Genomic DNA, 15,295 nt, shown 5'->3' on the forward strand with positions numbered 1-15,295 from the left:
ATCTGAGGCACCATGAGAAAAGAACAAATACATGCAATGCATCATTAATTATTAATCTGGCTTCATATATCTATATGCAAAACATGAAAAATCACTGTAGCTAATCATCTTCTAATCATAATTTTCTAACTTTATTGTCCCTATTTTTCTGTCTAAATTAAATCACTCCACTCCTTACCTCTGTATGAAGAATCAGCTTTGAAGATTCGGGAACCCCTGAGGTCAGGCAGAACTAGTGCTGCTGAGGAGAGAGTAAGAAGTTCAGAGCTCAGTGACCAGGTGTGAGAGGAGGATGCCAGTCATGAGTAGTGATGAAGCCTTGACCAGGTTTTGATGAAGCCTGCAAATCAGCGGTGAGCTTTATAGTGCCACCATATGGATCAGATTTCCTCCCATTTTCCCGTGCAGCTCCAGCCAGGGCCTGAGATAAACTGCTGACGACACACCGCGAGGGGAGGTACTGGATGGCCAGTGGCGAGGAGAAAAGATAACACACTTGTCTCTTGAACGTATTTCAAGTCTTTGCACACACCCACCACCTCGCTCTCCCATCTGACCATGTCTTAAGAATGAGCTCTCCTTCCCCCCATCTTCTCCCTCCTTCTCCCTCCCACCGGCCACCACTGATTGCCAGTGCTTTGATTTAAACATCTACATGGTCAGCATGACTTCATAGCCCCTTTGCATGGTATGTGACCCTGAGGTCACTGGAGCACACACCTCAAGCACTCTCTGACACGGGAATGGTATGGGCATGATCAACACTCTCCAGGCACAGGTGGCAGACACTCTCCATATTAAATTGTGACATAAATAACAGCTATGTGTTAATCTACTGGAGAAAAGTCATTACATAACAAGTACAGCAGTTTGAATTAGTTTCTTTTGAAAAGAAAAAACCAAAACATATTTCTTCTGACATTTCTTGATTCATGAACAGTGACTGAAATAAAATGTATTTGCATTCTTTGATCTCATACAATAGAATTATTATTATTCCACTACAGGAGAAAAAGCCGAAATGAAAAAGTCAATAGACACCATTGTAGCACACCTAATATTTTATTTTTCTTGCATTCTTTAAAAAAATCAAAACACTTCAAATCTGTTCTTTGAAATGTCTGCGTAAAAAATATCAAATATCTTTAAATAATTTTCTAATTCATCTTTATGCAGATGATACTATCTAATACCGCGTCACTGACAAATTAAAGCTCTCCTGAGACGCACTGCACAAAACCTTTATTAACCTAAAACAGGAATGCAAATGAACATCTCTTCCAGCTGAAGGAGGACTGCTGAAGTTATTCTAGATTATGGGAATGTAACAGATATGCTGCTGCCCCTGAATAGACGTCCCATTTACCATTCTAGTCTCAGATTTATAACAGGATCAAAATTAATGTCCTTCAAATGAGGGGCAGCAATCGGACATTGACTCAATAGAAAACACTGCATTTCAAACAATCCTGCACAATCAAAGGTTTCATGCAGTGTATGTGATGTCTTTATCTTCCGTTGGGCCCCCGTCCAGGTCAACATCTGCAGGTTGGGTGAGTTTGCCTTTGGTGCAGAAAGATTCTGAGTATTTGAAATTGATCTGACTGTCCCCCTGTTGTGGCGGATAAATCTCTGTGGGCAAAAAAGTGTTGTTCGGTCCCTGTTGAGTCCAATGTACATGAGAATGTCCTCAAGCTCATAAACCACTCTAGAGCAGAAATCATCAGTTGATTGATTAGTCGATTGAGCGAGAATTAAATGGTGACAATATTTATAGTTGATGAATTGTTTAAGCAAAAATGCCAAAAATTCACTGGTACCAGATTCAAAAATCTGGAAACCGGAATTGCTGGTTTTCTATAATTCATCACCTTTGAGTTTCTGATTGCTGGTCAGACAACAAAGCCAATTTAAACATGTTAACTTAAGCATATCTTCATGGGCTTATGTTATTATGTTAATTGTAGGGTGACAAACAACTGATCACTGAATCACTGATCACTGATCACTCGACATCACACATCATCAGACATAACACAGAACAGGACTCCAAAATAATCAATGAAATGGGCACCATCCCAACATGTTAATAACAGCAAATAATGATCGGTTGAAAAGCCAGAGGCTGCTCATCATGGTGCTGCTGGGGCTGAAGGGACTGCAGGGTGGCAGGAGGTCTGAGACTGAGTTAAGCACAGAAGAAAAGAATACAGCCATTATAATAAAAGCAATAAACTTCCAGTTCACATTCCCCTAAGGAGATTAGACACAATAACAAAAGCACACACACACTCCACAAACAAAGTGACGGATGAAGGGCTCTATAATGATTTCAGCACAGATAAAAACCTCATGATCAGGTCCAAGGTGTCCTGTAAAATAGGCTGCAACATGTCTCTTTTTTCTGGATGTGTTCAGGATTATCTATCCTGTCACAAAAGAAAAACAAGATCAGACAGTACTGTCTGCAATAATCACCTTAACATTTAAAGACTTACAAACTAGGCAGACAGATTTATCAAGGTTTGTCTTATTGCCTTGGCAGAAAGAAAATGGTATTTTTGTCTCATTTTCAAGCATTTCATGCTATTTCAGCTACTTTCAACTATGGCCAGAAAGAAAACAAAGCTACTCAAAAATATGTCTCTGAGATCATATGCGCCTACGCGCAATAAAAATGTACCCTAAGGACATCACTATAATGAATTTGATCTACCGAGCTGAAAAATTCTTCATTCCTTCAGGTGTCTTGAAGCATGCACACTACCATCTGTCTTCCCAGAAATCAATGCAACAATCTGTTTAACAGATACCTCAAATAGCTGAAAAACGAAAGAAGTTGCTGTAAATCTATCACCATTTCGCTAGAATGTCACGAACAGAGAGATGGCATTGCTGCTGTTTTATTTTTCTTTGATATGAGATTGGACAGAATGATACGTTTCTTACAGCAGGTTTCAGATCAGTGCACTAAAGGGAATTTGTGCTCTACACCTACAGTGATTGAACTCCCACAACTCAACATGGGTCAAATATTGTCCCTCTAAGCATCTGCAACAGGTACATTCTCATACCACGACAGGCATACACAAAAAGTGAGACCTGGCACACTTCTGGAATCGATTACATTTGTCTCTTTACCTTTGAAAAATAAACATTTTGCATAACCCATAAGGGGCTCATGAGACATGCTGAACTTCACCCTGACAGGGGCAACAGCGTGACCTCTTGTGCAGCATAGGTGGCATTCTTTCTCCCCTTGTGTTGTTATTTTTCACAGCCAACCTCCAAGGTCAGGACACCTAAAGCCCGGGTGGTCCGGGCACTTTGTCTGCTGAGCATGTGTGTCATCACCAGTGTCAAGAGCTGAGGGTCCGGCCGCGAGCTAGAATGCTTGTCGGCTGATAGCTTCAAAGAACAACGAGACCGCAGTCATATGCTGGATTCTTATGGCCGCACCACAGCACAGAAAGGTTGCAACTCACAGGTAACAACCGCCAAATCCAACCATGTGAACAACAGATTCGAACCGTAGAGCCACTCAATCAGTAAACTCTTGTTTCACGCCTGATCAAAACACATATTTGTATGTAAAATGAAACAACAAAACCTTCTATAGGATTGTGATACATACCACAATCATGCCTTGTGGCTCCTCTTGCCATGTTGCGTGTAATTTGACAATCTGCAACAGCATCACTCTAAATCTACGTTGTCACCAGCAGTGGAGGGCACAGCTGGGGAAAGAGGCCCATGATTAATAGGAGATAAGAGTGGCATCTTTACAAGCCACATGAAAACAAGCCTCAGGCGAGAGATATGAGACCTGGTCAGAGTAACATGGCCAGGGCTCTCCATTCAATCAGTAATGCTGACAGACAGGGTTTTAGTGGGATCGGTGTAAAGTACTAGGCCACTGCAGGAGGCTAGCAGGTGGGGTGCGCAAAACTATCTCTAAAACCAGGTGTTAAGAGGCCTTGCGTGGTAACCTTCTGCAGACTGCCAATGCATCAGCTTGATAGATGGAGGAGGGGTCGATGGCAGGGATACAAGGTGTTGGATTCAGGAGGCGGGTTGATGTAACAGGCATAGAAAAGGGTAGCTGACAAGTGAAAAAGTTTTGAGCGCTGCAGCTCATTCTGCTGAACCCCTCGTAACCTGCTATTTGTTCTGTCCACCTTATTGGCATGCCAGGCACACTTCCATTGCGGCAAAATATGTTCAGCCTCTAGTATGGATGCCACAACTACAATCCTAAGCAGTCATGGATGCGTAAAGGACAAATTGTGAGATTAGAGAACTTAAAGCACCACATCACAAAAATTAGTATGTGCAAAATTGGTACGAATGAATTACATATCAGGCAATGCAACTTAAGGTAGGCGACCTGCTGTTCACCATATATTACTGTAGGAATCATAAACTCAGGGTTTGCAGGCCTCAGTTTACAGCCTCTAATACTTTAATACTGGCCTCAGTGGGCCACTGGTTCTGAAGGGGGATGGGGTGGGGGGTGGGGGTGCATACTGTGCTTGAGTGAACAGCTTGAAGTGTCTTTAGGGCTCATGACACAGTGGAACAGCAACGTGGCCTTGGAGTCATGCTGGATGAGCTACCAGACCTGTCAGTGCAGTGATGGATACCAGTGGTGGGGTCACGCCATGTTCAACTCACACCTGATCAACAATACAATCATCATACAGCACCCAGTGGAAACAGTTGCACAAGCCCCATGTGATAAGAGAAGATACAAACAAATGTCACCTTGATGTCTGGCTGTCCATTTAAAAACTAAATAAATCTAACTAAATAAACTAAATAAATCCCACATCATAAAACCTGTTGCACATTCTCCAGAAATCAGTTTTCCAACTGAGGTGTGTGGCTATGATTTGAGGTGGTGCTTTGAACTAAATGCTAACATGCTCACAATGACAATGGTAACAAGCTGATATTAAGCAAATATGTTTCCCATGTTCATCATCTTTCACCTTTTGCCTATTTAGCACTAAACACAAAGTATTGGACAAATTCAAACTGACCTGTTGGAAGCACAAATGAAAAGTTCAGGGAACACCAAAGTCATTAATATTCAACATCTGGGGATCATGAATGTTGTGTACCAATCCACCCGGCAGACGTGGAAATATTTCACAAGTTAAGTGAAAACTTAGAGTCAGGGGATCATGAATCAGGATTCATCCTCATCCTTTAGTAACATTATTTCAAGATCACAAGTTCATGTTTTTCTTTTCTTGATATAGCAAAGATTGTTTTCTCATAACAGGTAAATTTATCTCATTATCTGGAGGCATTTTTTTTTTTTTTTTGGAGAAAATTAAATCAACCCATTATCATGGGAAAACAAAAAGGTGTTTCTTCTTATAACTTACAGCTGGGGTCCCCAACCACCAGGCCATGGACCAGTACTAGGCCATGGATCATTTGGTACCAGCCACACAAAGAATAAAAGCTTATGTTATTTACATTTTATTGCAGTCTGAGGGTGTTTTATTTTGAAAAAATTACCACTTCCATGTGTGCCTCTTTCCTGCACTTGTCTCAGTCAAGGTAATTGTATGCACAGGTAAATTAAACCCAAGCTAACCCTAGCAAAAATTTGTAAAAATCAAATGTCGCTGGAGAGCTTCTTTAAAAAGAGGGAAAGACTCAATGATGAGACAGCAGAAGACCCCAAGACTGCCGTCAAAAAGAAAGCTGCATTTAAAAGAAAATATCAAGAGTTCTACTTAAATTACAGATTCATTGCAACAGGTGATTCACATGCTCCAAGCCTGCTCTGTATAATATGTGGGACCGGCTATCCAACGAAGCCATGAAGCCTTCAAAACTGCTTCGCCACATAGAGACCAAGCACCCTGCATTGAAAGACAAGCCTTTGGAGATTTTTTTAAATAAAATAACAGACAGAAGGACAGAAGCAATTAATGAAGACCAACACTTCATCAAATGTGTCTGCACTGAGAGCATCATTCTTAGTGGCTAACCCACAGATCCCACTGATTCTGCATTATGGTGTTGATTTATATTACATATATTACAAAGCAATAATAAAAATAAAGTGTATAATATACACTGCAATAATTACATTTATGTCATATATGTAATAATGAAATTAAATATTATGCAGTTTATTATCCCCCACAAGTGTGATGCGCATCTGTCCGTCCGTCCCCAACCACTCTCCGGTCTGTGGTCCAAAAAAGGTTGGGGACCGCTGACTTCCAGTGTTTAGAGTGCCACGCCAGCCACTGTAGAAACTGATTTCTGTCTGTCATGGTCGGCTCTTATGAGCCTTTAGAAGTTGATTTTTCTTAATAAACTTGTTATTTCAAGAAATCTGCCTTTTATTTTCTGAAGACAGAGATTAATTAACCTGATATCACAGCGACAGCATTGTAATCTTGCAAAAAAACAAAAGGATTTAACTTGTGAACTTGAGATAACAGCTTTAAAAGAATAATTGTAAACATGGCCGTTCTTGGCTTCCATACATGACAATCCTCCCAATGGTTGTTGACATATTTTAGTTTGGATCACAGTGGTGGACTGGCAACATGATCAAATGTATAAACATGGTATTTTTTGTTGTTGTTGTCAATTTAATGTCAAAATTCTGTTATATATACATACCTCATGTTAAAATGGCCATGAGGTGAAAATGGTGCAACACACAGTTTTACACCATGAAATTAGATCTGATAAATTTTGGACTGATGAACCTTCCTTAAAGACTGACCTTGGTGTGTTTCTTCTTTCTCCAAAGCGATTGGTCGGGCACTGCGTGACAGGCCGTAAATCAGAAATTCCAGCCGAAGTGATGTCAGCCCTTTGCATCGTGTGATGTTGCTGCACACTGTGAAGACATGTGGACATGTGGTCACAGCTCTTTCAGCCACACACCCCTCAGTCATCCAAAAGATTTATCATGGCTAGCCAGATGCACGTGAACATGCACATATGCATAGTATGTCTCTCAGCACAGAAATGTAGTATATATTTGCTTATATGTCACAACTGGAAATAATGTAAAACTACGAACACATTTTCACTCTGAGTAACAGAGTCATCTGAAGTATACAATGACATCACTCTACAGGTATTTATATGTATAGACATACCATAGAACAGTAAAAATGTTTACTGTTTACTATTCATAGGGTTGCCCGTCTGAGTGTGGCTGTTTTTTAGTCCATGCTGCTGTATGGGAATAGTTGACCTGGATAACCAGAAGTATATGAAAAGCTCTACTGGGTCAGTTCGAGTTATTGGCTCCTCACTTCTTGGAACCCCTTGTTAAAGGGTCAAGGCAATGCATACTGTAATAAGCATGCACATGATTTGAACATAAAATTTATGGTGACACGACAGTTAGCATCTGTGTTAGCTTTATCACCCCAGGGCAGTCAACCGGGCTGAGCTCATCAGACAAAACATAACATCATCATGCTCCTACAGTTCAGGTTAGACCCATACTCTCGTCATCTCATGTCAGGATACAAAGTTAGTCTCTCCCAAGGTTGATAGATTTGGCAGCGTAATGGGCTTCAAGCAATGGAAGCTACTGCAGAACAAATTGAGAAAGTGAAAATGGACATGAATCAGTCACGATAATTGTTCTGTGTATCCAGGGAGGCGAGGGATTGGGAAATACAAGCAGATGTAGGCCAGTTCCTTGAAGCGATAGTGAGGCAAAATACACTTATCGGCTTTTTTGTCAAGAGTTAGATGAGAAGATTTATACCACTCTCATGTCTGTATGTTAAATGTGAAGCTGCAGCCAGCTGCCTGTTACCTTGGTTTCGCATATAGAGTGGAAACTAGCCCAGCCAGCCTGGCTCTGTCCAAAGGGAGCAAAATCTGGCTACCTGCAAGTTTACAGCTCAGTACTAAACAAGTTATGTCTCGTTTGCCTAATCTGTACAAAAAACAAACTATAAAAACAACCAGTTGTGGTTGTACAGGGGGTTATGTTCCAGGTTATTTCTTAGCAAGACACAGTAACTTCTGAAGTGTCCGTTGGTTGTCTGTCAACCTCAAAGTGTCATGGTGACTGTCAGTCAGTCTTTATGCTGAGTTAAGATAACTGAATGCTGGTGGTAGCTTCATATTTAGTGTGCAGACATGGCAAAACTTCTCACCTCTAACCCTCGTCAAGAAAGCAGACAGCAGCTTAAAAACTGATCTAACGTTATGGTCTAAGATTCAGAAAGCTGTTTACGATGCAGAGGACACAGCGAATCAAAGGCATACGGTTGGAATAAGTTAAAATAGAGATATGAGCAGTCACCTTAAAATGCACAAAGGCAGGTACATCAGGTCTTCAAAGAGAAATGGAACAATACTGTGTCTTGTCTCACTGGGCCGTCAGTATTTTTCTAAGTGTGCTGTTTTTTTCCAATCTGTCTGATGTGCCTTGAAAGATAAGCTGATTTTTGAATGGGTTGTGCATATACCATAAACTATGCTAAAGATAATGGCTCTTACATCTCACATCTGATTTTTAAGATTATAGCTCATCACAGATGTTTGTTTTTGAGGATGATTGCATATTGTTCATCATTTTAAAGAGTCTAATGTGAGATGAAACACTTGTATGTTCGTGCATTTACACAATCTGAAAGAAAACATGTTGAAAGTTGTCTGACATTAAAATGTGACATTAACAGTGATTCTAAAGTCAAACAATATCTGCTCTATCCCAAGTGGCTGCTCAGTACTACAGACGGACCCTTTGTCACCGTGAGCCCAGAGCAGCCTGCTGAACAACAGTCTGTATATATTCAAGCCAAGAAGCAATACAATCTGTATCCGAAAGCTTGTACGACTTTTAAGAATCTGTATTATTTGTACTGCTGAAAATTTACGACCCAAGTGATTCACGGATAGCAAGACAGTCCCAGTTTAGTTAAGTTTTATTGCCCTTTTCAAAGTCTCGTTGCCAATATCTCAGTCAGTGTTTCAGCAGATTCCTTTGGAACGTGATTCTGAGAAAAGAACCTAAACAATTCACATGAACTCCTGAGGGCCACAGACGGATGTAGAAAGTAGCTTTCTGATTGAGTGAAAATGACAATAAACGTGATGTCAAAAGTATTATATCTATAGTTAAACAATGGCGGATAATTTAAAAGTAAATTTGATCAAACACAGACAAACCAGTGAGTCAGTGCAGAGTGAAGGTATTTATTCCAGGTATGTAAAAGATGATGATTGAAGAAAGGAAAGAGGAGCCATAGTAGAGAGCCAGGGACTGGAGCTTGAAAGGGGCAGAGCAAGGCTGAGGAGAGTCATACCTAATCCACATGCACACGAGCAATTGTCACAAAGTAGCTTTTCTATGCATTTTGTCCTTTTATCCACACAAAAGTTCAGTTTCAGGTTGCTGAAAACGGAGCTTTTGGAAAACTGAAAACAGCGTTTTTGGCTTGTGACAACAATGTGTGCATCGTTATCTATTTTATTTATGAGAGGACATTTTGTGCAATGGCATGTAGCATTGTTTTGAAAGGTGGGATGCCTTGGTGGACGAGGACAAGTGAATTATACCAGATGATTTGTGTCAGAAACACAACAGTAAGCAACAGTACACAGCCTAACATCAACATGGTGTTACACTGTATTATAGGCGAGCAAAGCTGGTAACTTGACCAAATTTGACATTAGACATTAATGTCTACATATTTGTAACAGTTTGCCAGTGTAGGCTATCATTATGGTGTTTGTTTTAATGTTGCTATTTTATCTTCCCAATGGTAGAGTACGTTATGTTATCCTATGCGGTAGTTGCAGTTTCACCACTAGAGGCCACTGCTGTTATTTTGCACTTGCTGTAGATTAAAGTTGTATGGTGACCGCCTAATCATAATGCTTTCACCTTGTTTAAGTACGTTTTTGTTGTTGTTTGGTCAATAATGTTAGTCATTAGCCTGTTCAGTTTTCTGTAGCAAAGTGTTCAAAGAGGAACATTTCTCAAAGAGGAACTCATTGGGCATGAGAGACAACACAATAATAAACAGTGCATTAAGAATAGTGTTTTTCACAGACCGGCCACAGGAAACAAAAACGCCATTTTCTGCAATAATAATTTGGTTTGGTTGGACTTGATGATGATGATGATGATGATGAAGATGAACCTTACGTCTCTGTGGTGCAACAAACAACAACACAGGGGTTAAGGAATTACTACATAAGCAGTAGGGTAACCGCTACCCCAAAGCCTGACACAGCTGATCTCACTGATTTGGACCCATAGTTCAGCATGATGTGGAGTGCAGATATGCTAAGAATAGTAGTCCGTGATCACTGATCTACACTTGCAATACATTGTTTGATTTAAGGTTATTCACCCTTAACACACAGCAAAGAAGAATCTATTTTTAAGCAATAAAGGCCAAACGACACATAAACCTTTGAGGTCAGGTCCGATATGCAAACCCACCCCAGCTAAAATAACACTTCTGACCTCATGCTGGGCAAAATAGATCAGAGCCTGTGAACCTGGGGAACAGCTCAGCTCTGTAGACACTTCAAACACAGATATTGATGTACAAAGGTGACAAATTGAAGAAAAGACCTAAAAATATCAGATAATCTTATAGTTATTTTCAAGATCAATTACTTGTTTGATTTATAAAATGGCAGAAAATAGTGGAAAAATGCCCATTATACATTCCTAAAGCTTAAAAATTGTTCTGTTAGACCAACAGTCCAAAGACTGATAAACACTCAAGGCACCAAATTTAAGGATTATGCATCTAATAGTTGGAGTCATGATCTATCGTCTGAGGACTATCTATGGATGTCTGTACAATCATGACAATCCACCCAATAAGTGTTCAACTGATCAACCAAGACTTCCACAGACAGACTGAGGCTGTTCACTCCCTTTCTAGGACACTATGCATAATGCTGGTCTTTCCTTTTGTCACTCATCTGCGCTCTTGTAATATACTGTTCAGTATGAGGTTTTCAATTTGACCAACTTTACCGCCTTCTGCAGCCAAGAGACAAATTACCATCAAAGGATTTCATTTAAGTCCCATCAGCCCCTGCCACCGGCCATAAATCACTGCGTCATCATGTCCCCGGTGCATGAAGAGGCTAAACCATGGCTACAAAGTCCTTGGGTCAATACTCAATGTACAGTGAGGACAAACTGATATTGACTAGGAGGGGAATGAACACTTTGCTCAACCTGCTGAAAGGCCTAGATTAGGGGCCCGTGGACAGGCCTCTTGTCAATCCCTCTTTCTCAGTGACCTAATGTACCCAGAACAGCTGTGTGAGGGTGCTTTGCAGTTAGGCCAGGATGACAAGTCATTGCTCAGCTTGATATATGTACTATTACATGTGAAACAGGAGAGTTTGTTGAAGGGTATGATGGCTGTGTATGCTCGTAACAATATGTCCTCATTACACGTTAGGTATTCGTCTTTTGGTGAACGGCAAGCGTGAGATCTTTGACGACTGTCCACTGCTGCACCGGCTGGTACGAGATTACTCAGGTATCTTTTAGAAAGAAGAAAACAGGCATTAAAAACCAGTTAAAGTCTTATGTTAGCTAACTGTAGTATGTCTTCTCTCAGTCCATTGGATCACTACAGTATTCTTGATGCAAAAGTGGCTTTTCCACCAGCATCACTTATCTGGGTAGCACTAGAAGAAAAAGGTGAGACAGGATTCACAGAGACACAACAGTGCAGAGACCTACTTGTTTAATTTAGAAAGGGTCACCTCCACCTCCACCTACTTAAACACTCCATGTATTTCAACACTGTACAAAGCAGTGAAATGTAGGTTCATGTAGGTAACAGTGACTGTCTGTATACAACTCTTTCAATCTTGCAATAGTACAACCAAGTGTTGCCTCACAAGTTACTTCACTAACAATGGAGCAGAATATGAACTGACATTCACATTCAAATGGATGCATTTATACAAACTGAGTCAACATATCAAAACAAACATTGCTCACTAATTTCCATTATTCTAAATACAGTGTCAGACACGTTCAGATGCATATATTGCAGCTTTGCAGCCTAGCTGTATTGCACTTTTTAGAAGCCAGTATCCAGGTACCTAAAACAAAAAACAAATAAAAGATACTTAGATTGCAGTACTTCATTATAAAAATGCAAAGACAGCTAAATACTTTTATAAATGACGTTGACAAGTATGTTTTGTTCTTATTTCAGTGTACTTTTATACCGCAAGGTGTCAGGTTTTTGTGAATTCAAAGCATCTGTGTGGATTGTGCAGTCATGGTGAAATGTCCTTGATATATCATAGATGTCAGTAAGCTAAACTCAAACCACCGAACACATCTGAAACATCAAACACATCAACACAAACATTCTCAACCAACCACGATTCAGACCAAGATTATAAAATAAACTTACTGATTCAGCATCGTGCTCCAATCCTGTGTCATGATGCTCCATCTCATCGTCTCTGAACTCCTTTATAACCTATTAAAATAAACCCCAAGGCTATTTATTAAGTAAGTGACCTTATTCAGATTTCATTGCACCATTTTCATATTTGAGGTTTTCAAACAAAGCTTAGAATTTCTGTCTTACTCTGTCACATTTTATGACTTCATCACCCTGGAAAAACAAAAATCCTCACACAAAACCCTCAAATTGAAAGCATTTTCATTATTTCCATTAAAAATTAACCGCATCAACCATGAAGCCCAAACATTTTATGGAACTGCGTCGTCAAAATAACAGATGAAATCGCTCTGTTTGAAGGAGTTCCGTCTCATTTACCAATGATATCAACGCCAAATCAATTTTAAGAGGGTCATGTGATGTGCACAAATTTGATTTGATTTCACTTTATTATCAGAATATTTTTCTGAAATATAAACTGCTTAAGTTTTTTCTTGATCTCCTATATGACATGTATGCTTGACATTTAATCTTTGACTTATAGAAGGTGTTTCATTCAGATGTTTGTTTGTTTCTGTGTAGTTTTATACCATGAGTAATAAAAAAAAACACAGTAACTCTGCCCAAAGAGCTAGAGCAATGCAAGCATCACAGAGAAAACAGCGTCGACTCACTTGTAACAGTTCAGTGTATCTCTCTGGGTCCTTCTCCATCAGAGCTCTTATCTGACTGTTGTAGTGTTCTGAAATACTCTCCTCCACTGCCACGGTGCACGCCATGGCCCCCTCTTTCCCCAGCAGTGCAGAGGACGCACCTGGAGAAGATTTAAAACAGAAGGAACACACAGGTCAGATTTAATACAGCAGACAATGTATTGTTTACAAACTGCAGCGGACTAACTTGTGGAAAAGGGTCCAAGTTCAGCAATTTTGCAGTGATTTATTTATATAACTGTCAGCATCAACTTCTAATATGTGGGTGGACAAATGCAACATGAAGACAAAGCACTTCCTCATTCGCCCAACAGATATACCTTAACTTCATACATGCTAACATGCATTTGTATTGTTCCTTAAAGGAACAATACAAAACAAAACAAAAACAAAACTTTATCAGCTCTGCTGAGCTGTACCAACCTAATACAAACCCAGCGATGTTCCAGAAGGGCAACAGAGCTGTGGGACGAACTCTGCTCTCAGCCAGGATTTCATTGAATTTCGCAAGGTGTTTCTTTTCCTGATCCCACATTTCCTTAAAAGATAAAAAATAATATGAACATGGAGCATCAAAAATGATGTGAGCACACTCATGCTGGACACACAGACACAGACATTTTTATTTTTGAAACATAATACAGCATTAAAACATTACAGTCAGACTAGACAAGACCTTCACATGAAAATACACCCAACTTTCCAGATTCATCTGCTCCCAAATTTAAACATTTCTCAGCATACATGACAGGACAAATCAAAAGTTAGGAGTGAAATTTCTACTAAGCAGCTTCTGTAAGGAGACGTCTGGACGGCTCTAGGAAAGCATCTCCAAGCAGCCACATTGGTAGCACTGCTCTGTGTGCCGCTTGCATATTAGATAGTGCTCAGCTTTACATGACACTGGGAGCCATCAATGCACATGCAGAAGAACCGTGACGCGTTTTACAAATCATGTCCACACTGTCGCCAGTGGACAGACGTATGTCCTACTTCAAAGCTACATGTCTCATTCTGTCCATACCTGGATGAGAGGTCCAGTCCTAGACCGCCCCAACACTGCCATCTGGCCGGCGTAGATGCGGTTGGCTCCGTACTCACCGGCATGGTCCACGCGCAGGATTCGGTCCAGCATCGCCTTCTCCTCACTGTCGCGTGGGGGCGGGACCACACTGTAAGCGCGTGAGCTCAGCTGCACGGGCACTGTTACACACAATGTACAGTTAGCTGACAGCACCGCGACAAACACGTAGCGACACTGAAGACTTAAAGGAGTTATTTCTTGTTCTTTCAACGACCTCAGGGCTTAAAGTCTGTCCGTACTGGGAGCTCAAACATTTATAAGTCTATGTTTAATATATAACTCCAAAGTACTCCAAAAATATGTTGAGTTTTAAGCGTTGTTGCTATTTGCTAAAGGATAATAAAGTTATGAGTATCTTCGGGGTGGAAATGTACTGTAGCTACACAGATAGTTGTTCCTTTTTCCCGGTGTTACGTAAATTAAATGTTATAGTTAAATATACAGCAAGTGTCTCATAGTGGGACAATTATGTGAGCTAACAAGTCTATTATGAAACATTAAGTCAAGTGAAGTCCTTCAAGCATGTTACAATACCAATGGAAAGCACAGCTGTATGGAAAAACATGCAAGTAGCGTCTTAACTACATATGAACCCCGACCACATTAGATGGTGTTTTTAGCATTTTTAGCACTTCAGCTCTCCGCTGACGCTGCTAAAGTAATCTGCGGGGCTGCAGCTTACCTCTACATGTTAAACACTGGCGAATCATCGTTGGACTGACGATATTTGAGCAGTAATATAAAGATGTATGCGTGGCTCGTTGCATGGTAGCCGGTTTATAGCTCAACTACCTGCGTTAAGGAAGAGAAATATGAGCAAATTGTCATTGGAAATGTCAGAGCGAGGATGTGGCGCAGACGTATGACGTAAGCGACTTGCACAACACTGCGCATCTCCGTTGCGCAAAGATTCTTGTTTACCAAGGCAGTGAAGTCGTGTGTTATAAGTCTTACTGGTTCTGCGCACGTCAAAGTTTCTCTGACTTGCAGTGTTATGCATAACGCATTATTTTACCTTAAATTAATTTACTGTGATGAACAACGTACAGTCGCAGTAGACAGGTGTTTCAGCAAAGGGATGA

General features: G+C 40.4%; 1 protein-coding gene across 1 annotated transcript; it reads right to left on the bottom strand.

Moving 5' to 3' along the window:
- Positions 1 to 11,721: 11,721 nt before the first annotated feature.
- coq7 (coenzyme Q7 homolog, ubiquinone (yeast)) lies at positions 11,722 to 15,077 on the bottom strand. The gene is made up of 6 exons (XM_076727397.1): positions 14,896 to 15,077; positions 14,154 to 14,332; positions 13,553 to 13,667; positions 13,091 to 13,230; positions 12,423 to 12,491; positions 11,722 to 12,102 (listed from the first exon to the last, which is right to left on the bottom strand). The coding sequence occupies exons 1-6, from the start codon at positions 14,978 to 14,980 to the stop codon at positions 12,025 to 12,027; spliced, it is 666 nt and encodes a 221-aa protein (XP_076583512.1). The 5' UTR covers positions 14,981 to 15,077; the 3' UTR covers positions 11,722 to 12,024.
- Positions 15,078 to 15,295: the final 218 nt, after the last annotated feature.

This window comes from Chaetodon auriga, chromosome 4 (assembly GCF_051107435.1).
Source record: "Chaetodon auriga isolate fChaAug3 chromosome 4, fChaAug3.hap1, whole genome shotgun sequence".
Taxonomy (NCBI): Eukaryota; Metazoa; Chordata; class Actinopteri; order Chaetodontiformes; family Chaetodontidae; genus Chaetodon; species Chaetodon auriga.

Bases quoted from the DNA above. Each gene is read 5' to 3' on its own strand.
- coq7 (XM_076727397.1), bottom strand. From the start codon at position 14,980: ATGCAACGAGCCACGCATACATCTTTATATTACTGCTCAAATATCGTC. The intron at 13,668-14,153 runs GTATGGACAGAA...TTATCTTTTAAG, and splicing joins GGACTGGACCTCTCATCCAG to GAAATGTGGGATCAGGAAAA. The intron at 12,103-12,422 runs GTAAGTTTATTT...TTTTTGTTTTAG, and splicing joins TGGAGCACGATGCTGAATCA to GTACCTGGATACTGGCTTCT.